Source organism: Rhincodon typus, chromosome 12 (genome assembly GCF_021869965.1).
Source record: "Rhincodon typus isolate 14 chromosome 12, sRhiTyp1.1, whole genome shotgun sequence".
Classification (NCBI taxonomy): Eukaryota; Metazoa; Chordata; class Chondrichthyes; order Orectolobiformes; family Rhincodontidae; genus Rhincodon; species Rhincodon typus.
Genome location: NC_063343.1, coordinates 38,543,408 through 38,560,807, shown reverse-complemented (window position 1 = coordinate 38,560,807; position 17,400 = coordinate 38,543,408). Strand labels below are relative to the sequence as shown.

Sequence of the window (17,400 nt, the reverse complement as noted above, 5' to 3'; positions counted from 1 at the left end):
CTGCTCCCAGGATGAGGCATTCCACTCCCGTACATCTCAGTTGTCCTCGTTTTTCAAGGACCGTAACTTCCCCTCCTCGGTGGTCGAGAACGCCCTCAACCGTGTCTCCCACATCTCCCGCACCTCATCCCTCACACCCCGTCCACGCAATAAAAACCAAAAAAGAATCCCCCTCGTCCTCACGTACCACCCCACCAACCTCCGGATCCAACGCATCATCCTCCGACACTTCCGCCATCTGCAATCCGACCCCACCACCAAAGACATCTTTCCCTCCCCACCTTTATCTGCTTTCCGGAGGGACAACTCTCTCCGTGACTCCCTCGTCCGCTCCACACTCCCCTCCAGCTCCACCACACCCGGCACTTTTCCCTGCAACCGCAGGAAGTGCTACACCTGCCCCCATACCTCCTCCCTCACCCCCATCCCAGGCCCCAAGAAGACTTTCCACATCAAGCAGATGTTCACCTGCACATCTGCCAATGTGGTATACTGCATCCGCTGTACCCGGTGTGGCTTCCTCTACATCGGGGAAACCAAGCGGAGACTCGGGGACCGCTTTGCAGAACACCTACGCTCGGTTCGCAACAAACAACTGCACCTCCCAGTCGCGAACCATTTCAACTCCCCCTCCCATTCCTCAGACGACATGTCCATCCTGGGCCTCCTGCAGTGCCACAACGATGCCACCCGAAGGTTGCAGGAACAGCAACTCATATTCCGCTTGGGAACCCTGCAGCCCAATGGTATCAATGTGGATTTCACAAGTTTCAAAATCTCCCCTCCCCCTACCGCATCCCAAAACCAGTCCAGCTCGTCCCTGCCTCCCTAACCTGTTCTTCCTCCCACCTATCCCCTCCTCCCACCTCAAGCCGCACCTCCATCTCCTACCGACCAACCTCATCCCGCCCCCTTGACCTGTCCGTCCTCCCTGGACTGACCTATCCCCTTCCTAACTCCCTACCTACACTCACCTTTCCTGGCCCCATCCCCGCCTCTTCGACCTGTTTGTTTCTTCTCCACCTATCCTCTCCTCTATCCCTCTTCTATCCGCCTCCCACTCTCTCCCTATTTATTTCAAAACCCCCTTCCCCTCCCCCTTTTCTGATGAAGGGTCTAGGCCCGAAACGTCAGCCTCTCTGCTCCTATGATGCTGCTTGGCCTGCTGTGTTCATCCAGCCCTGCACCTTGTTGTCTCGGATTCTCCAGCATCTGCAGTTCCTACTATCACATGTAATTAATACCCTTGTTTCACACTGTGTTCCCAAATGTCAACTGTTCTCTCTGGGACTGCATATGACAACAAGGCTAAAACCTGAACCAATTCTTCCCCATGTTTCCTACATGAGCAGCTCTCTACTGTAAATACAGGATACCCGTTTGCTAGTCCTCGCCAAACTGCTTTATAGGAAAGTTATTCAGTGGTAGAATGTTTGAAATTGTCTTTGGCGCTTCAAGTAAGCTGTCTCCATTTTCAAGAAACATGTTTTAATTTACATAAAACAAAACTGATGTATAAAATTCCACCTAATTGTTACCCTGTAGTGTGATATTGGTTAGCAGGTGTATGTTTGATCCCATCATTGTTCCAAGTTACAATAAAACAAACTGTTTTACAAAAAGATAGGAACACAGAACTAAATATTTTGGTTCTTTGGTTGTATTCGGCCATGATAAGACCTATTCACACGCATGCGAATTATGCACCACCACTCTCTTCGAAATTATAATACTGTGTAATAATTTCATAAAACACCACAGGAAAATTGATCCCTGTCATAGCCAATCCATAAAGAGATAACGTGGTTGGACAATAGGTTGAAAAAACCAACCTATTTCTAGCTAGTACTTCTCGTTCCCAAATATTTTATGAATTCCTGCACATACATTGCCAGCGAAGGTAGTTGTGTTGACAGTAGTAGAAAACTCCAGGCAGTTTTCTCAAGAAATATACCAAAAGAAGTGATATAATTTGATAACTCCTTTTCACAGGTTAATTTGAGCACATTAAGGAAATTCCCACTTGTGCATGTGGAAGTTACATATACCAATAAACAGGGCTCTGTTCTTTGCAGAAAGAACTTCATACTTTTCTGGAAATTACACATAGGGCTAAGAGTCACCTGCTGATCATCCAAGTTTAAAAATGACGATAAAACTAGTTCCTGGAATATGCAAAAATTGTATTTCAACAGCTGCTCGTGAATAGTGGAGAAAGGTAAGGAAAAATGGATTCTCTCTGTTTCTCTCAGCCTCAGAGTTAGTGTCCAGTAAAAAAGCAAACCACTTGCTGAGAACTCAAGGATATCTGCAAACTGCCCGAGACACAAAACAACTAAACAGTTGGGACTTGGAAGCAACTGAACAAATAGACCCCTGAAGAAATCTGCAGCGGTCCTCACAGACCTTTGAGGAATAGGATCTATTTTCCTACAAAATTATTTGGAATGAATGGTGACAAGGCTGGCGACCGCTCCACTTATACATGTCCAATACATGAGCAGTTTCCATAATTCCACTGCCCGTGCATGAACTCTCACACCCAGTGTAAAGATCATGACACTGCTTTGTAATGATGCCACCCATCATGACAACGTAACAAAATATTGTGAAGGCATTGATTTCAAACATGATGCATTGTCAGAATTTAAAAATTACCAATTAAAAAAGTTAATTTCTTCTCATGGAGTGGCAGCAGTAAATGAAAGAACACCTGAAACTGATGAGGACATCCATGTCCTAACTAAGTCTCACCTTTATTTCTGAAATAGCAGAGGGAAGAGTTCAATTTAAATTTTCTGACATTCTTTATTCACTTTTATTTCTCACAGTAGAATTGCACCAAAAGGAATAATACTAATGTTGATTGTGCGAATTGCATTTTTCTCCTTGTCAGTAGTGAAGATTGCCCATTATATCCCACCAGGTGCCCCTGCATTATCACAAGGTCCTGTGAGGGAATTTTGTTTGATGTTTGTCTCCATTCCAGTAATTTTTTTTAAATTGGCACTTACGTTGCTTGTTGTTGTATAACTTTGCCAACACAATGCATTTGTACATGCTTTGTGTTGGCAATAAATGCAGTCATATATTTTGGGGGGGGGCTGCAGGGAAAGGTGCTGAAGTATTTGCTTGCAAAAACCCTCCTGAATGCTGCCTGACTTTTCTTCACTCCATCTAGTTATAAAAACGTAAGCATATAGGGATGACACATATACTCCAAAGAAATTTGGATTGAGGGGGAAAATAGATAAAAGCTCAAACTCCCCGCAATCTTGATGCTTTGAAATTTCTTCACAACAGAAACTTCTTGGCATTACTGTTGTGCAATTGTAAACTAGGCAATTCAGGGCTGCAAACCAATGGTCCTTATTATCATCTGCTACAAATAAAGTAGCTATTTCGGTGGTTGGATTATGGAAAGAGTTCATAACATATCATGAGTTATGGGAGATCAATTTTGGACTGGGTAAACCAATGTAAACATCATGCTACCCAAGAGAAAAGGGATGAGGCAATATTACACCGCAAAGTTAAGCAGCATAGAATTTCAACGTCATTCTTGTTTAGTAAATGGGATGTTTGAGGCAATCTGAATGATCTATTCCCTACAGCTATTTCAGAAGAAAGTTTGCTGCCCTGAATATACATCTTGCCGTACACCAGATGTAATTTGTTTTCTACATTGATGGCATAGAGATTGTTGCACTGTAAAATATTTTAATGGAAACTGATTTGTGCAAAGAATGAGTTAACGTGTCAGCTACAAACTTGCTAAAACAGTAGAAAATTTAAAAGTTGCAGTAATAAAAATTTCAAAACATGTTTGTTTAAGCTTTTTCAACATTTGTGGCCAATTATTTTTCTGCATGAAAGATGATACGGAAATATACACTCACTTTATGGTTTCTTTTAACAATAAAAATATTTTGTGGAAAGCAATTTTCACAATGATAGTATAACGTTCAGTAGCTCTAGGCTTTTCTCAAATGTTGTCTTTGGAAACCTTCTGTTTAGTCTGTTGTAGGGATATATGAGAAGGCACAAATATGAATATTAATTTCACAGGCTCAGTGACTATGTATATTACTCATTTTTATTAACTAATCTAAAATATAATATATCAGATCTGTACTCTGAATTTTCCTCATGCAGCAAGGTCCTAACACATTAGTCAGGACAGAATGAGGTTGCAGCTCTTAACAAATATATGTTGTACATCATATATTATGGTAAAACTCAAACTACTGAGAAACTGTGACTATAATGAAGAGATTATGAAGACAGAATGCATAGGTTAGGGTTGTTTTCCTGAGGGCAGAGAAGGCTGAGGGCAAATCTAATTGGGGTTTACAAAATTATGAGGGGCAAAAATAGGGTTGATAAGAAGAAAGCTTTCCCCTTAATAGAGAGTCAATTTTTTGGGGGAGTGGGGCTGGGGACATAGATTTAAGACAAGCTGCAGGAGGTTTAAAGGGAATTTAAAGGACAATTTGTTTTCATTCAGAGGCTGGTGGGTATCTGGAATTCACTGCTTGAAAATACAGAAGGTTATGGACGAGAGTTGGGAAGTGGATTAGAGCAGATAAGTGCTTGATGACCAGAGCAGACCCGGCAAAAAAATAATTTGCAGATCTGAATAATAACTCTATAAAATAGTACACTAGCTTCGAGACAGAAAACAACTGTTATCAGTTTTTGACCATTTATACCACATGCCTAGCTTTGCTAATTTGAGTTAGACTGCTCATCATTAATCTTGAAACAACACCACTTGTAGTTATTTAGTATTCATGACAAAATAAAATACCTCAAGACATTTCACAGGAACGTTGTAAAGCAAAATTTGCCGGCAAGCCCCACAATGCGATATTAATGCAGCTGGTCAAAAGGTTAGTCAAAGAGACAGGTTTTAAGAAACATCTAAAGGGAAGATAAAGAAGTGGAAAGACAGAGAGGGAGTTCTGGAGCTTATGGTCCACATAGTGTACTATTCCAGAAAACCAGTGGATGAAGGACAGCACTGGAACCAATCTTTACTCTGTCGTATACTTAATTAAAGTGAAACTTAACAAACATAAACTTCCTACCTCAACCAGACCAGAGCTTGGGTAAGTGCCTCTTTATAGAGATTTTTAATCAATCTGTTCAGAGATGTTCTACCTCTACCACTGGATCAGATAGAACTCTAACCTGAGTCTCCTAGTCCAGATGTAGGGACACTACCATTGCACCACGAGGGCCTTTAAGTGCCTCTTTGTGTGTGCGCGCATGTGTGCATTCAAGATCCAATTATGGCAAAATCCTGCGTACAATTAAACAGCAAATATACAATTACCTGAACAGCTGAAGGCAGGGATAAGGAAGAGATTAGAATAGTGCAAGAAAACTGATTCATTGGAAACATGGGTGACTTAGTGGTGGTGGATAAGGGTGCAGAATAACATGGGTGATTTGGTGATAGGGAAGAAATTTTTAGTTTGTGCAACAGCCTTTCTGGATATTTAAATAAAGCAGAACAGTGCAGCAATCTGAGTTATGGAGCTGAGCAAGGTCATAGAGATGTGGAGGGCCAAGACCTAGATGGGATTTGAAAAGTTGGATGAGAACTAAACTCCAGACATTACTCAACTGAACACCAATGTAGATCAAAGAACAAAGAGCTGATCACTGAACAGGACTTCTACATGCAGAGGTCGAGAAGGCTGACTTCAAGTTTATACAGGATAAAGGGGGGAATTAACCAAGAATGTGTTAAAGTAATCAAGTCCAGAAGTGACAAAGGCATGGATAGAGGGTTACAGTAACAGAAGTACTAAGGCAGGGCTAGAGTTATAGAGTCAGAAATAGGCAATCCTAGTGATGACACAATTTGTCAATGGATGTATGTCTTCGGGTCAAATATTGGGTGGAGACTGTTTGGGCAATTTGGGGATGAGGGAGTTTTGGAAAGCAGACATACAGGAGGGAGGTACTATATTTGGGCATCATTGTCCTTGATACTTGAACAGCACCCCACCTGAAGTTAGTTATCCACTTGTTTCCTTGCCTTTTAAAATCTTTTTAAAATGTGTATTGTCCACTTCTGCCTGCACAAGCCAACCATATTAGATATTTTCTAATCAACCTGTTCAGAAATGATCAGGTGGGACTTGAACCTGGGCTCCTGTCTCAGAGTTGGGACATTAATGTTGTGTCACATGAGCTTAAAAACAAGCTCATTTGACCCTTAAGTATTTTAAATATAGCAGATAGGTTGCTGATTTTGATACCCACCTCAAGGGGAGGCAATGGCCTAGTGCCATTATCGCTGGGAAGAATCCAGAGACCGAGATAACCTTCTGGGTTCGAATGCTGCCACAGCAGATGGTGGAATTTGAATTCAATAAAAATATCTGGAATTAAGGATCGACTGATGACCATGAATCCGTTGCTGATTGTTGGAAAAATCTATCTGGTTTACTAATGTCCTTTAGGGAAGGAAACTGCCTACATTTGACTCCAGACCCACAGCAATCTGGTTGACTCGCAACTGCTCTCTGGGTAATTAAGGATGGGCAATAAATGCTGCCTGGTCAACAACATCCTCACCTCATGAATGAATAAAGAAAAATCCCTACCCACTGTGTACACTAACTAACATGCCTTTCCCAGCAGAAAACACATGTGGCAGAGCCATGTAAAATCCAGCCCCAATGTCTCTGGCCTTCCCAACATTAGTTGGAGTCAAGTTCTCCTCATATAATATCGGATAACAGATCAGCAATTCACTGCTTTCATAACAGTGGAGAAGTGGTGCTGAGGTAGAGCTGAATGCCATCAGTTTCCATGTACACATTAACAATGTGTCTTCAGATGATATCACCAAGCAGTAGGATGAAGATGCTAAATAAGAGAGGGGTGAAGTTAGGACACCACAAAAAACAGCATGGGAATGGAAAGTGAAGATATTACAGCTGATTCTCTCACTGCAGTTAAACAGATAAGAATCAGATGAGAGCAGACCTATAGAGCTGGATGGTGAGATGGTAGAGAAGGATGTGTCATCAAGCAAATCGAAGGCTACAGACAGGTTAAGAATAAGAAGCAAGAGCTTACATCTATCACAGTCACATTAGATCTAATTTATGACTTTGGTAAAAGCTGATATTGTACTCGGCAGCAAAGGTCAAAATAATTTTTTGTGGAGAGATCTTGATGAGATTTTTTCAGAATATTGGTTTCTCAGGAACTATTTTTCAGTTTTTACATTCTCACTATTTCCTTTACTAGGTGTTGCAGTAACATTACAGAGAGAGAAATAGAGAGGAAAAGGAAAGTCAGGGGTGGGGGGGGCATGGCGCAGAGAGTGAGAGTGACAGAGAAAACCAGGAAGAAAATTGGGTGTTCAGTTTAGCAGGAATAGAGTTAATGGAAAAGGTGGATCTCATAAGTAAGGAGAGCTCACAATCATAATGAGGGGAGACAGTAGAAAAACTAGAAAATTTAAAAAAATCTGTTTTCTTTTATATTTTGCTGTAGGAAATAGTAATTAAATGATGAATCAACATTTTAGTCTCTGCAAAACCTATTTCATAAAGTTTTAGCCTTTCCAATGCTGATAAAAAGGTGACAAACTGAAATGCAAATTATTCATATTTACTAACTACTTCTTATAAAGAAGTAGCTTCTCGAAGAATGTAGAGAACTTTCTGGCACTAAAAGCATTTCTGGTGATGATTGGTGTTGCTTGACACATTATACCAGGAAAAGAAAACAAAGTCCCTGTTTGTGACTTCAAAGAAAAACTGTGCACTCTGGTTCAGAGCTTTTTGCATGTGAAAGCAGCAACAGCAGTCATTTGGCTCACCACATGTCAAAGGTCACTTGCAAGGAAATCAGCTGTTCAGTTGTCTGTATAAAAATATGCATGTGATTTTGACAAATGATACAAGACTTACCATTGACTCCTTTTCTTCCCGGTTTGCCACGCTTTCCTGGAGGGCCTACATATAAAGAAAAGAATGAATCATTTGTTTGTTGTCTGATTTAAGGATTTGGAAAAAAAAACTCACTATAAGAACCAATAGCATCTCTCCCTTTTCTGCAAAATTGAAAATCTTCACTCAGTAGCACATACAATCTGGTCTCTGTGTACTGTAATACAGGTCTTCTGTTGTTTGCCCATTTCTAGGAATTATGACTAAATTTGTAGCAATAAACATTATTTTGGTCCTCTAATGGGTAATTATTTTGAAATTTGAAAACACAAAAGCTATGGTTGAAGTGCAGCTGAGTAGATAAATCTTGTGAATTACAGTTATTATTTGTTTTCTGTGCAATCTGGTTTGCCTTCAAGCCTGACTAGTGCTGTTGCCAATCCACCACACTTCCGACAAACTCATTCATGAAGTCCTTGAGTTTCCTAGCCTGGATAGGGAGACAATAGAGGAACGTTCACTGTTGACATTCCATTTTATTCACAGTTGAGGCAAACTCTTCAAAAGTACTAAATTACTCACAATCTGGCAATTGACTTCTTTGTAAATTATGACATGATTATAATACAGACTCCTGTTTTGAGGTCAAGTGACTGATCACAGCCAAATGAATCCAATTGTTAACAATATGTTAATCTAAAAATTATTATTGAACATCTATGCAGAATACATGCATTGAACAAGTTCACTGCAGAGTGATGCACATTCATATTCGTACAGATTGAAATTTGTTAGCTGACTACTTTTCTTCCACTGGTGGTTTGTAGAGCAGCTCACTGGAAGTGATTTCCCATTCCACTAAGTGTACAGTCAGTCATCTTGAATGACTTGGCATGCCTATTTACCTATAAACGTAAATATAAATGTATCAGGGCTGGTCTGCGGTGACCACAGGCCTCTCACAAACAGAAAAATACTACAGAGAGCGGTTTCAAACCATCCCCCTGCCTCATTAGACAGAGTTCCTGCTTGCTAGGTGTCACAGGAAAGAGTTTACTTTTGTATTTAGTTCTTCTCTGCGCCTCTTCAGATCGTTTCACTTTAACCATCTAACGCCACAATGACCCGTGCCATCTTATGGGATTACGTAGGCACAGAAACAAGCCATTCAGCCCAAGCAGTTCATGCTAGTATTTATGTTCCACTTGCGAAAACATACAATCCCTGTAGTGCAGAAAGGGGCCATCTGGCCCACGGGGAGAACATGCAAACTCCACACAGACATAGTCACCCAAGACTGGAATTGAACCGAGTCCCTGGCACTGTGAGGCAACAGTGCTAACAACTCTGCCACTGTGGCAACCTCATGTCTCCTTTTCTCATTTCTCATCTAATTCTAACAGAATGGTCCTCCATTTTCATCTTCCTTATTTGCCTACCTAGCTGCTCCTGAAGTGCATCTATATTTTTTGCTTGGGCATCTCCCTGTGGTAGCAAGTTGCACATTCCAGGTGAATGAATTCCCTATTTGATTTCTTAGTGATTACCTTTTGTTTTGTTCCTCCTATATACCTTATTAAAAAACTTTTCACAATTTTGAAGACTTCTATCAAGTAACTCAACCTTTGATAAACATACTCTTTATCTTTCTATTTAAATTTGCAGACTTTTCTTATTGCAAGATAGATAGTAAGAATTGCAGATGCTGGAGTTAGAGATAACACAGTGTGGAGCTGGAGGAACACAGCAGGCCGGGCAGCATCAGAGGAGCAGGAAAGTTGATGTTTTGGGTTGGAACCCTTCTTCAGAAATTTCAACTTTCCTGCTCTTCTGATGTTGCCTGGCCTGCTGTGTTCCTCCAGCTTCACACTGTGTTATATCTTGTTGCAAGCTATTTTTTCTAAGTTTCTATTTGTTTTTTGCAGCTATGTTCAGCAGAGCTGGTGCTATTCATCATATTCTTAATGCAAGTTTTCAATTAGTTTCAGAGGTCTGAAGTAGAGCATAGGATTCTCGGCATTTCTTAGCACCCTTTTATTAAATTTTTTTCTCCATTGTATTTATTCCAAAAAAACCAAAATGTTACTTTTACTGGCAGGTCACATGTAGAATTATGTTCTACTTGACAACTCCAGATGAAATGTATCTTATTATTGTAATCACTCAGAATAAGATTTAATCTATGTAGGAGATCACTTTGTGCCAAAATCTTTTAATATATCTTAAAATTACCTATATCTAACTGTAAAGAAAAACTAATTATGGGCAGGATTTTGTCCTTTCACTCAGGACCTTGGCTCTGGGGTCAAATAGACGTTATGACCCCACACTAAGTGCAAAACAGTCCCTCAGCAGTGATTTCCTGTAAATTGGCCAGTAGGTCATCATTAAGGATGGTGGGTGGGAGCTCAAAGCCGAATGGTAAGACTAGGGCCTCGCTTATGAAAACATAGCAGGCTGCTTTTATCAGGTAAGAGGGACAGTGGGGTAAGGCACCTCAAGCTGGAAACACCCTCTCTCCAACTTTTTAAAACGTCTAAATAAAAAGATTCTGTAGCTCCCCACCCCATCGACAGCCATACCTAATTGGCTATCCACCATTTGCCTATCTCCGTGCTCCTCCCCAAAAGGGGGCTAAAAACCTAGCTCTAACTAAAGATGATTTCTTTGTGCATTGTTCAAGCACACTTCTTGCATTGATAGTTCCATAAGGTATGATTTTGGAGATATCCAAAAGGAATATGGCAAGATCTTCAATTGAATAAACATTCTGCTATGTACGTTCCTGGAAAATATTATTGTAAATCCCATTACACTGAAAACTAAAACCAGCTAACTACAGTACTCTCCACAGAAACAAAAACATTAAAACCTAGATATATTTTGACAGAAGGACTGTTGCAATTCTCACACTCAGGCTGTCCTCAAGTTTTTCACAGCCAATTACGTATTTCTGAGCGTTGGGAACTTGGGAGAATTACAGTCATGAGGAAAGTGATACAAAACAAAATGATGGCACTGAAGGGTAACAAGTCTCCACATCCAGATCAAATTCATCGTAATGTGATGTAAGGTACACAAATTTCATATAATTTATTTTTCTGTTTGGGTTTTTGTTTAATGTTTGAACGAAGATCTGTAGCTCGGGTTGCGGTTGGAGTTGTTGGTTGGTTCGCTGAGCTGACTAGTTTTCCTGCAAACGTTTCATCTCCCTTCTCGGTGACATTGTCAGTGCTGTGCAGCCTCTATTGAACCTCTGTTGTTCTGTCCCACTCTGAAGTTATATGGTTCGGTCTGTCATGGTGGGCAGTTTTGTACCATAGTGGTATGTAGATGGGGTCCATGTCAAATTGTTTCTTTTTCGCACCAGTGGTTGAAAACCAGGCCTCCAGGAATTCTCATGCTTGTCTTTGTTTTGCTGGTCCTAATACTGTAACTTTGTCCCAGTTAAACAGAGTGTATTGAAATGAGGGAGAGTTGGTTGTGCTGTTTTGCTGTGAGGATTAATGAACACCAACTATTTTCATGTTACTGATGTTTAAAGACTTTGAAACACTTAAAAATATAATCCTATTAAACCCAATAGCATCTCATCAACACCAGAGAAGACTGGTGAAGAAGACATAAGAAAGTTGTAGACAGATTTAGATAGGTTGAGTGACTGGAAGTTGTTCACTTTGGCAGGAAGAATAAAGAAAAAGCAGAGTATTACTTAAACTGACAAAAAGTGCAGAATTTGGAAGTGCAGAGGGCTTTGGGTATTCTAGAGCATGAGTTTAAGAGGTTAATAGAATGCCTACCATAAAACATAGAACAGTACAGCACAGTACAGGCCCACTGGCCCACGATGTTGTGCCAAAATTTTACCCTAAACCTAAGGTCTATCTAACCCTCACCCCTACCTTATACTATCATCCATATGCCTATCTAATAGCCGCTGAAATGCCCCTAATGAGGCAAACTCCACTACCCTCTCCGGCAATGCATTCCACGCCCCTACCACTCTCTGAGTGAAGAACCTAATAATCCTAATCCTTTAAATATGAGAAGAATTGAACATAGAAGTAAGGATGTTATGTTTAGTTATACAGGGCACTGAGATTACATCTTAAATACTGTGTGCAGGTTTAGTCTCCTTATTTAAACAATGGATGTAAATGCACAGGAAATAGTTCAACGAATATTTACTGGACTGATAGCTGGTATGCACAGGTTGTCTTACAACGATAGGTTGGACAGAGTAGTCTTGTTTCCTCACTCTTTTAGACTACAATGGAAGGGACAAGATTGAAGTGTATGAGATTCTGAATGGTCTTGACAAGGTTGGTGTGAAAAGTATGGTTCTTCAGTTTGGAACAAGGGGGCACTGTATTCTGAATAATTTTAAAACATGATTTTTTTTCTGTCAGAGGGCAAGTTTGGAGCTCTCTGCTTCAGAAAGCAGTGGAGGCAGGATCATTGAACATGCTTAAGACAGAGGTAAATAGCTTCTTGTTAGTCAGGAGAATCAAAAGGTTATTGGAGGTAAATAGAAATGTGAAATTGTATCAAACACATCAGCCATGATCTTATCGAATGCAAGGGTCAGGTTCGATTGCTGAATTGTTTACCTCTGCTTTGATTTCGTATGTTTGTATGGTTTGACATTTTCAAATTCAAGTTTTTAAAAAAATACAATCTCAGATTTGTTTACTCAATGTATATTCCAGCTGTCAGTGCATATACAGTACCTATAACAGGGAGAATGGTGGTATCACATGTCATGTGTGCTGACCTACACTGGCTTCCAAGCCAAGACCTTCAATTTAAAATCCTTATCCTTGCATACAAATTGATTCCTGGCTTTGATCCTCCCTTACTGTGTATCCCTTACAACCCTCCAGGAATTCTGGATTCCTCCAATTTTGGCCTCTTTGCATCTTCCTTTCCATGGTGGCCATGACTTCAGGCTTCAAAGTGTGGAATTCTCTCCTTTTAAAACTCCCTACTTTATTCCCATCTTTTAAAGGTGCTCCTAAAGGTTCTTTGACAAAACCCTTACTCATCTGGCCTAATGCCACTTTATGGTATTATTAAATGCAATATCTTTTGCTTTTATGCTTGTTCTCTGGCAGATGTAAAGAAATCACCAAAGCTTTTTTGAGCAAAAAACTAAACATGATGAAAAATAATCAGTTTCAATGCCTCCATCATGGATGTGCATCAGAGTTAGAGTTGGAGAGCAATTCATTGGCACATTTCAATAATCAAAAACAATTCTCCTCAAATATGAATGATTAGTAATTGTAAATTTCCCAGAGTATCATGACCAAGCATTTGCTTTTTGAAGATGATTTCAAGTACACAATTGGATTTGTAATCGTAAACAGGATTGACCTGAACTCAAGGCAAATTGCTTGCACCTGTGAAGATAACTTGGCAATGAAACAATAGGAGGAAAATGTCTTTAGCAAGTTGAAACTAAAGTCTTTTTTGTCAGTTTGCTGAAACAAAAAAGCAAATATATTGGTGATAATAAAGGATTAATTCAGAACATCTCTTTTTAGTAATACCCTAATTTACTTACAAGACTGTGAAACCTGCAGTAAAATGAAGTTTAAAAAATAACCATGGTTTTGGCAATTCTAACAGATGAAATCAACAGATTCTGTCAGCAGGAGAAGAAATACACCACCAATTCATCTTGGTAATTGTAATGATGAGCATAAGTGGCAGTATGGCTGATTAAAATGAGGTTAACTAGGAGTTATCAAATATAGAGATTGCTACATCTTCAATGTCTGTCTCTTTCTCACTTTTAATTCTTTTTTTAAAATTTAAGCACATTCAATTTCACACAAGTATTTAACACCAATGATATAAATTCCAAGTGATCTAATTTTGTTAGAAGCTGCTTTCTGCAAATTGATTAGTTTTAGGTACTGTTCAGAGCAAACAGTATGGGGTACAAGTTCAGCAATTAAGCACAGCATGATTCACTCCACATTGTACAGTTCAATTTATGTGAAAGGTAACAGATAGAAGTTGTATGAAGCAAGGCATAACATTGAACATCAAGTTGTAGGGATGATAAATTTGGGATTAATTCCCATGCTACACACTGGGAAGTTTAAGATATTGAACTCGACATAGGTGAAGAGTTGAGATATGTGGAATAGAGAAAGCTATTTCGTCTGGTTAAGGAGTCAATGACAGATGGTCAAACAAGCTAAGCTTTTCATAAATGGCGTGAACAGAGGGTTTAGGAAAACATTCTTCATACAGCCTTTTCAGAAACCATGGAATGCTATATTACAGGAAATAATTAAGATCATTGCATATGGAAGAGAAAAATGTGGCTAACGGGATTTGCATTCCAAATCATTTCACACTTATTAGAAAATATTGTAAAGAATGAACAGACAAATGAGAAAACTCGAAAAATGAAGCAGGAGCAGGTGCTTAGGTTATTAAGCTCAGTCTCATAGCTTAAAAGAAGCACAGGGAGGGGAACAGGTTATTTTCAACAACAACAATGCAATATTGACAATACTGGGGATTATGAGATGACTAAAAGATCATCGACTGGATGAAGACCTGGAACAGGACCTGGACCAGGAGGGAATGGCTGAGTGGTATTATTGCTAGACTATTAATCTAGAGTGCCAGATAATATTCTGGGGACCTGGGTTCAAAATAGTGACAGATAATGAAATTTGATTTGAATAAAAATCTGGAATTAAGAGTCTAATGATGACCACAGAATCATTGCCAATTGTTGACAAAACCCATCTGGTTCACTAGTAGAGAAGTAAGTCGGCTTATCCCTGGCCTACATGTGACTCCAAACCCACAATGTGGTTACTCGTAACTGTCCATCCCTAAATGCCCCAGACGGCAGTAAATTCTGGCCCAGCAGCACTGCTCACATCTTGTAAAGGTATTCAAAAAATTGTGACAGGCTAATTTTTACATTGAAAAAAAACTGCCAAAATAAAAATGTTTAATTTTATTATGTGGTAATTTAAAGGTGTTCCCCAACATCATGTAACAGTTGGTTACATTTTCTGGTACAGGAAGTAAAGGACATTCAGAACACTTGTAATACATTCTATATTAGTTAATTTCCCAATCACTCTGTTGCATATGAACAGTTAAGACCAATATAGAATTGATACGTTTATCTTGATGTACCCAAAGAATGTGATGACAGCACACCCTAAAACAAACAAAGAAGCTGTAACTACAATAATTGATTAGGACTTTACGGCACGGCACGGCACGGCACCAGGCTCTTTGACCCACCCTGTCTGCCATTCTAAACTAATCCCATCTGCCTGCACATGGTCCATTTCCCTTTATACCTACCTATTCATGGGTCTCCTCTAATTGCCTCTTAAAACATTTCTACTGTTTCTGCTTCCAACCACCTTCCCTGGCACAGGCTCCAGGCACCTGTCACCCTCAGCATAAAATACTTGTCTCACAAAGCTCCTGCAAACCATCCTCTTCTCACTTTAAACCCAAGTCCTAGTATTTGACATTTCCACCTCAGGAAAAGATTACAACTATTAAAAATGATAAAGAAAATTAGAGAATTAAAATTAGAGCAATATGTAATCAGTTTGCATTGAACCCACAGAACAACAGGAACACCAAGATATCAATAGCACTTTCAAATTATTGGATCACCAAAATCTAGTCAGAGATTTAAATGGCAAAGCCTACAAAAAACAACACAAATCACCTGTATCACTTTGAACATTTCCCTCCTTGATTCCCCCAGCTCCACTGAATTAATTAAAAGAAAGATAACTAAATTGGAAGAAAGCCAATAAACTGATGAATTGTCCAACAGCATGTCAGCAAATGAATAAAATGAATGGAGTATTTGCATCAGCCAATTACAATGTCACAGACTAGTGGATGCATTTATAAATCAAAGGAGGGAATAGTACAACTGGCACAATAACTTACCACACATAGTGGGAAAAATTAAGATAATCACCCCTAGCCAGCTGTGTCCTTGCATTCATGAACTGACTTTCAGTAGTTTTACCGGCAGTTAACATTTCAAAGTGTTACAAGTGATTAATGAGTATTTTGCTGACTGCAAAGGCGAGTCAAAACTAAAATGTTCTGTAGTTAAAAACAGATGTTTAATTTGCTAAGAACCTTAAGCAGTTAAATACATGGGATTTGTTTAGTACACTCAGTACTGGTTATCTCTTGATTCACTACTGGTGGAGCTGGGTGCTCAAGGTCAACCCCTGACTTCATCTTTTTCCTAATGTCTTATCTGGTCTGCCTTGGTAAACTGATTACAGTCGTTCACGGTACATCGCAGAGGTATCAGCATTTTTGTTATTTGCAGGAAGTCTAGGCTTCAATCATTGTCATCCACAAGGGACAGAGTGCATGAGTTTAAATGCTTCTAAAAGAAGATTCTGAACTTCTAATGTAGTATTGGCACGGCTATCATGAAAAATAGAAGCTGTTGACAAACCAAAGATAAGAAGACAAGTAAGTGGCGCAGGGGTGAGAGAAAGATTGAAAAGTATAATTGCAGAATCAAAGATTAATATGACTTAGAGGTCCAAATGTGATTAGAGCTCAAAAGTCATCAGGTGAGGACCCAAGCCTTTACAGCAAACAATCTCAGAGGATTTGTATGCCGAACCGACATCAGGTGACAAGAAAGAAAGAAAGCTAGCTGGGATTCAGGTTGGTCTCCGAATGAATTCTACATTGGCTGTCAACAGTATAAAGTGGCCCAAGAGTATGCAAAATAGCCCTGCATGCCTTATGCATACTTAAACAATAACTTTTGAATGTTTCAATTTCAAATAAATGCCTGCTTGATGGAGACAAAGTTATATTCTCTGCATCTAGAAAAAGCCTTTTAATTTGGAGAAGTCTGGAGGCTTGTCCTCCCGCTTCCCTTGTAACAAAAGTACTGAAATCCCTCCTGCAAGGTGTGTATCTTTGTCTGAATATAATACCAGAAAGCAGCAAAACTTGACTAACATTGCATTTGTCATTTGATATAGCATGAGATGAAAAAAATGACAGATCCACAGTCCCATAGAACAGTACAGCACAATACAGGCCCTTCAGCCCATGATGTTGTACCGAAAACATAAGGTTCCACCAAGATTTGAACTCAGATCACTGGATTCAGAGTCCAGAGTGCTAACCATTACACCATGGAACCATGACCTTCAGAATTAGAGATGATAATGCAGACTGTTCTTGCCTCCCTACTGAAACAGCCATCATACACACAGCTCCTAATTAAACAGGACTGACAATGTTCCTGTTCTCTAAACTGAAATGGAGCAAAACTGCTCAAGACCACGCCTCCTTCATCGCCTAATCTCTGCAGCTGAGGTCTTTACTCTTGCTTGCTGACCTTTCTCCTTTAGATCCTCCAATCACAATGACAGATTCTGTCATATCCCCATGTTGCCAAAAGTCTGTCCAGAATATCTACGAAATAAAT

At 39.6% G+C, this 17,400-nt stretch overlaps 1 protein-coding gene and 1 non-coding gene across 6 annotated transcripts in view; both read right to left on the bottom strand.

Moving 5' to 3' along the window:
* Positions 1–17,400, bottom strand: part of LOC109925807 (collagen alpha-1(XXIII) chain-like) — a 170,124-nt gene that overhangs the window by 117,505 nt on the left and 35,219 nt on the right. For all 5 annotated transcript variants that reach the window (XM_048603849.1, XM_048603854.1, XM_048603853.1 and 2 more), the window contains exon 3: positions 7,941–7,985. In XM_048603849.1, the coding sequence (XP_048459806.1) occupies positions 7,941–7,985 (45 nt within the window). The remainder of the gene's footprint in view (positions 1–7,940; positions 7,986–17,400) is intronic.
* On the bottom strand, positions 17,041–17,112 carry trnaq-cug. Its single transcript has one exon. It is a non-coding gene; the product is annotated as a tRNA-Gln (tRNA).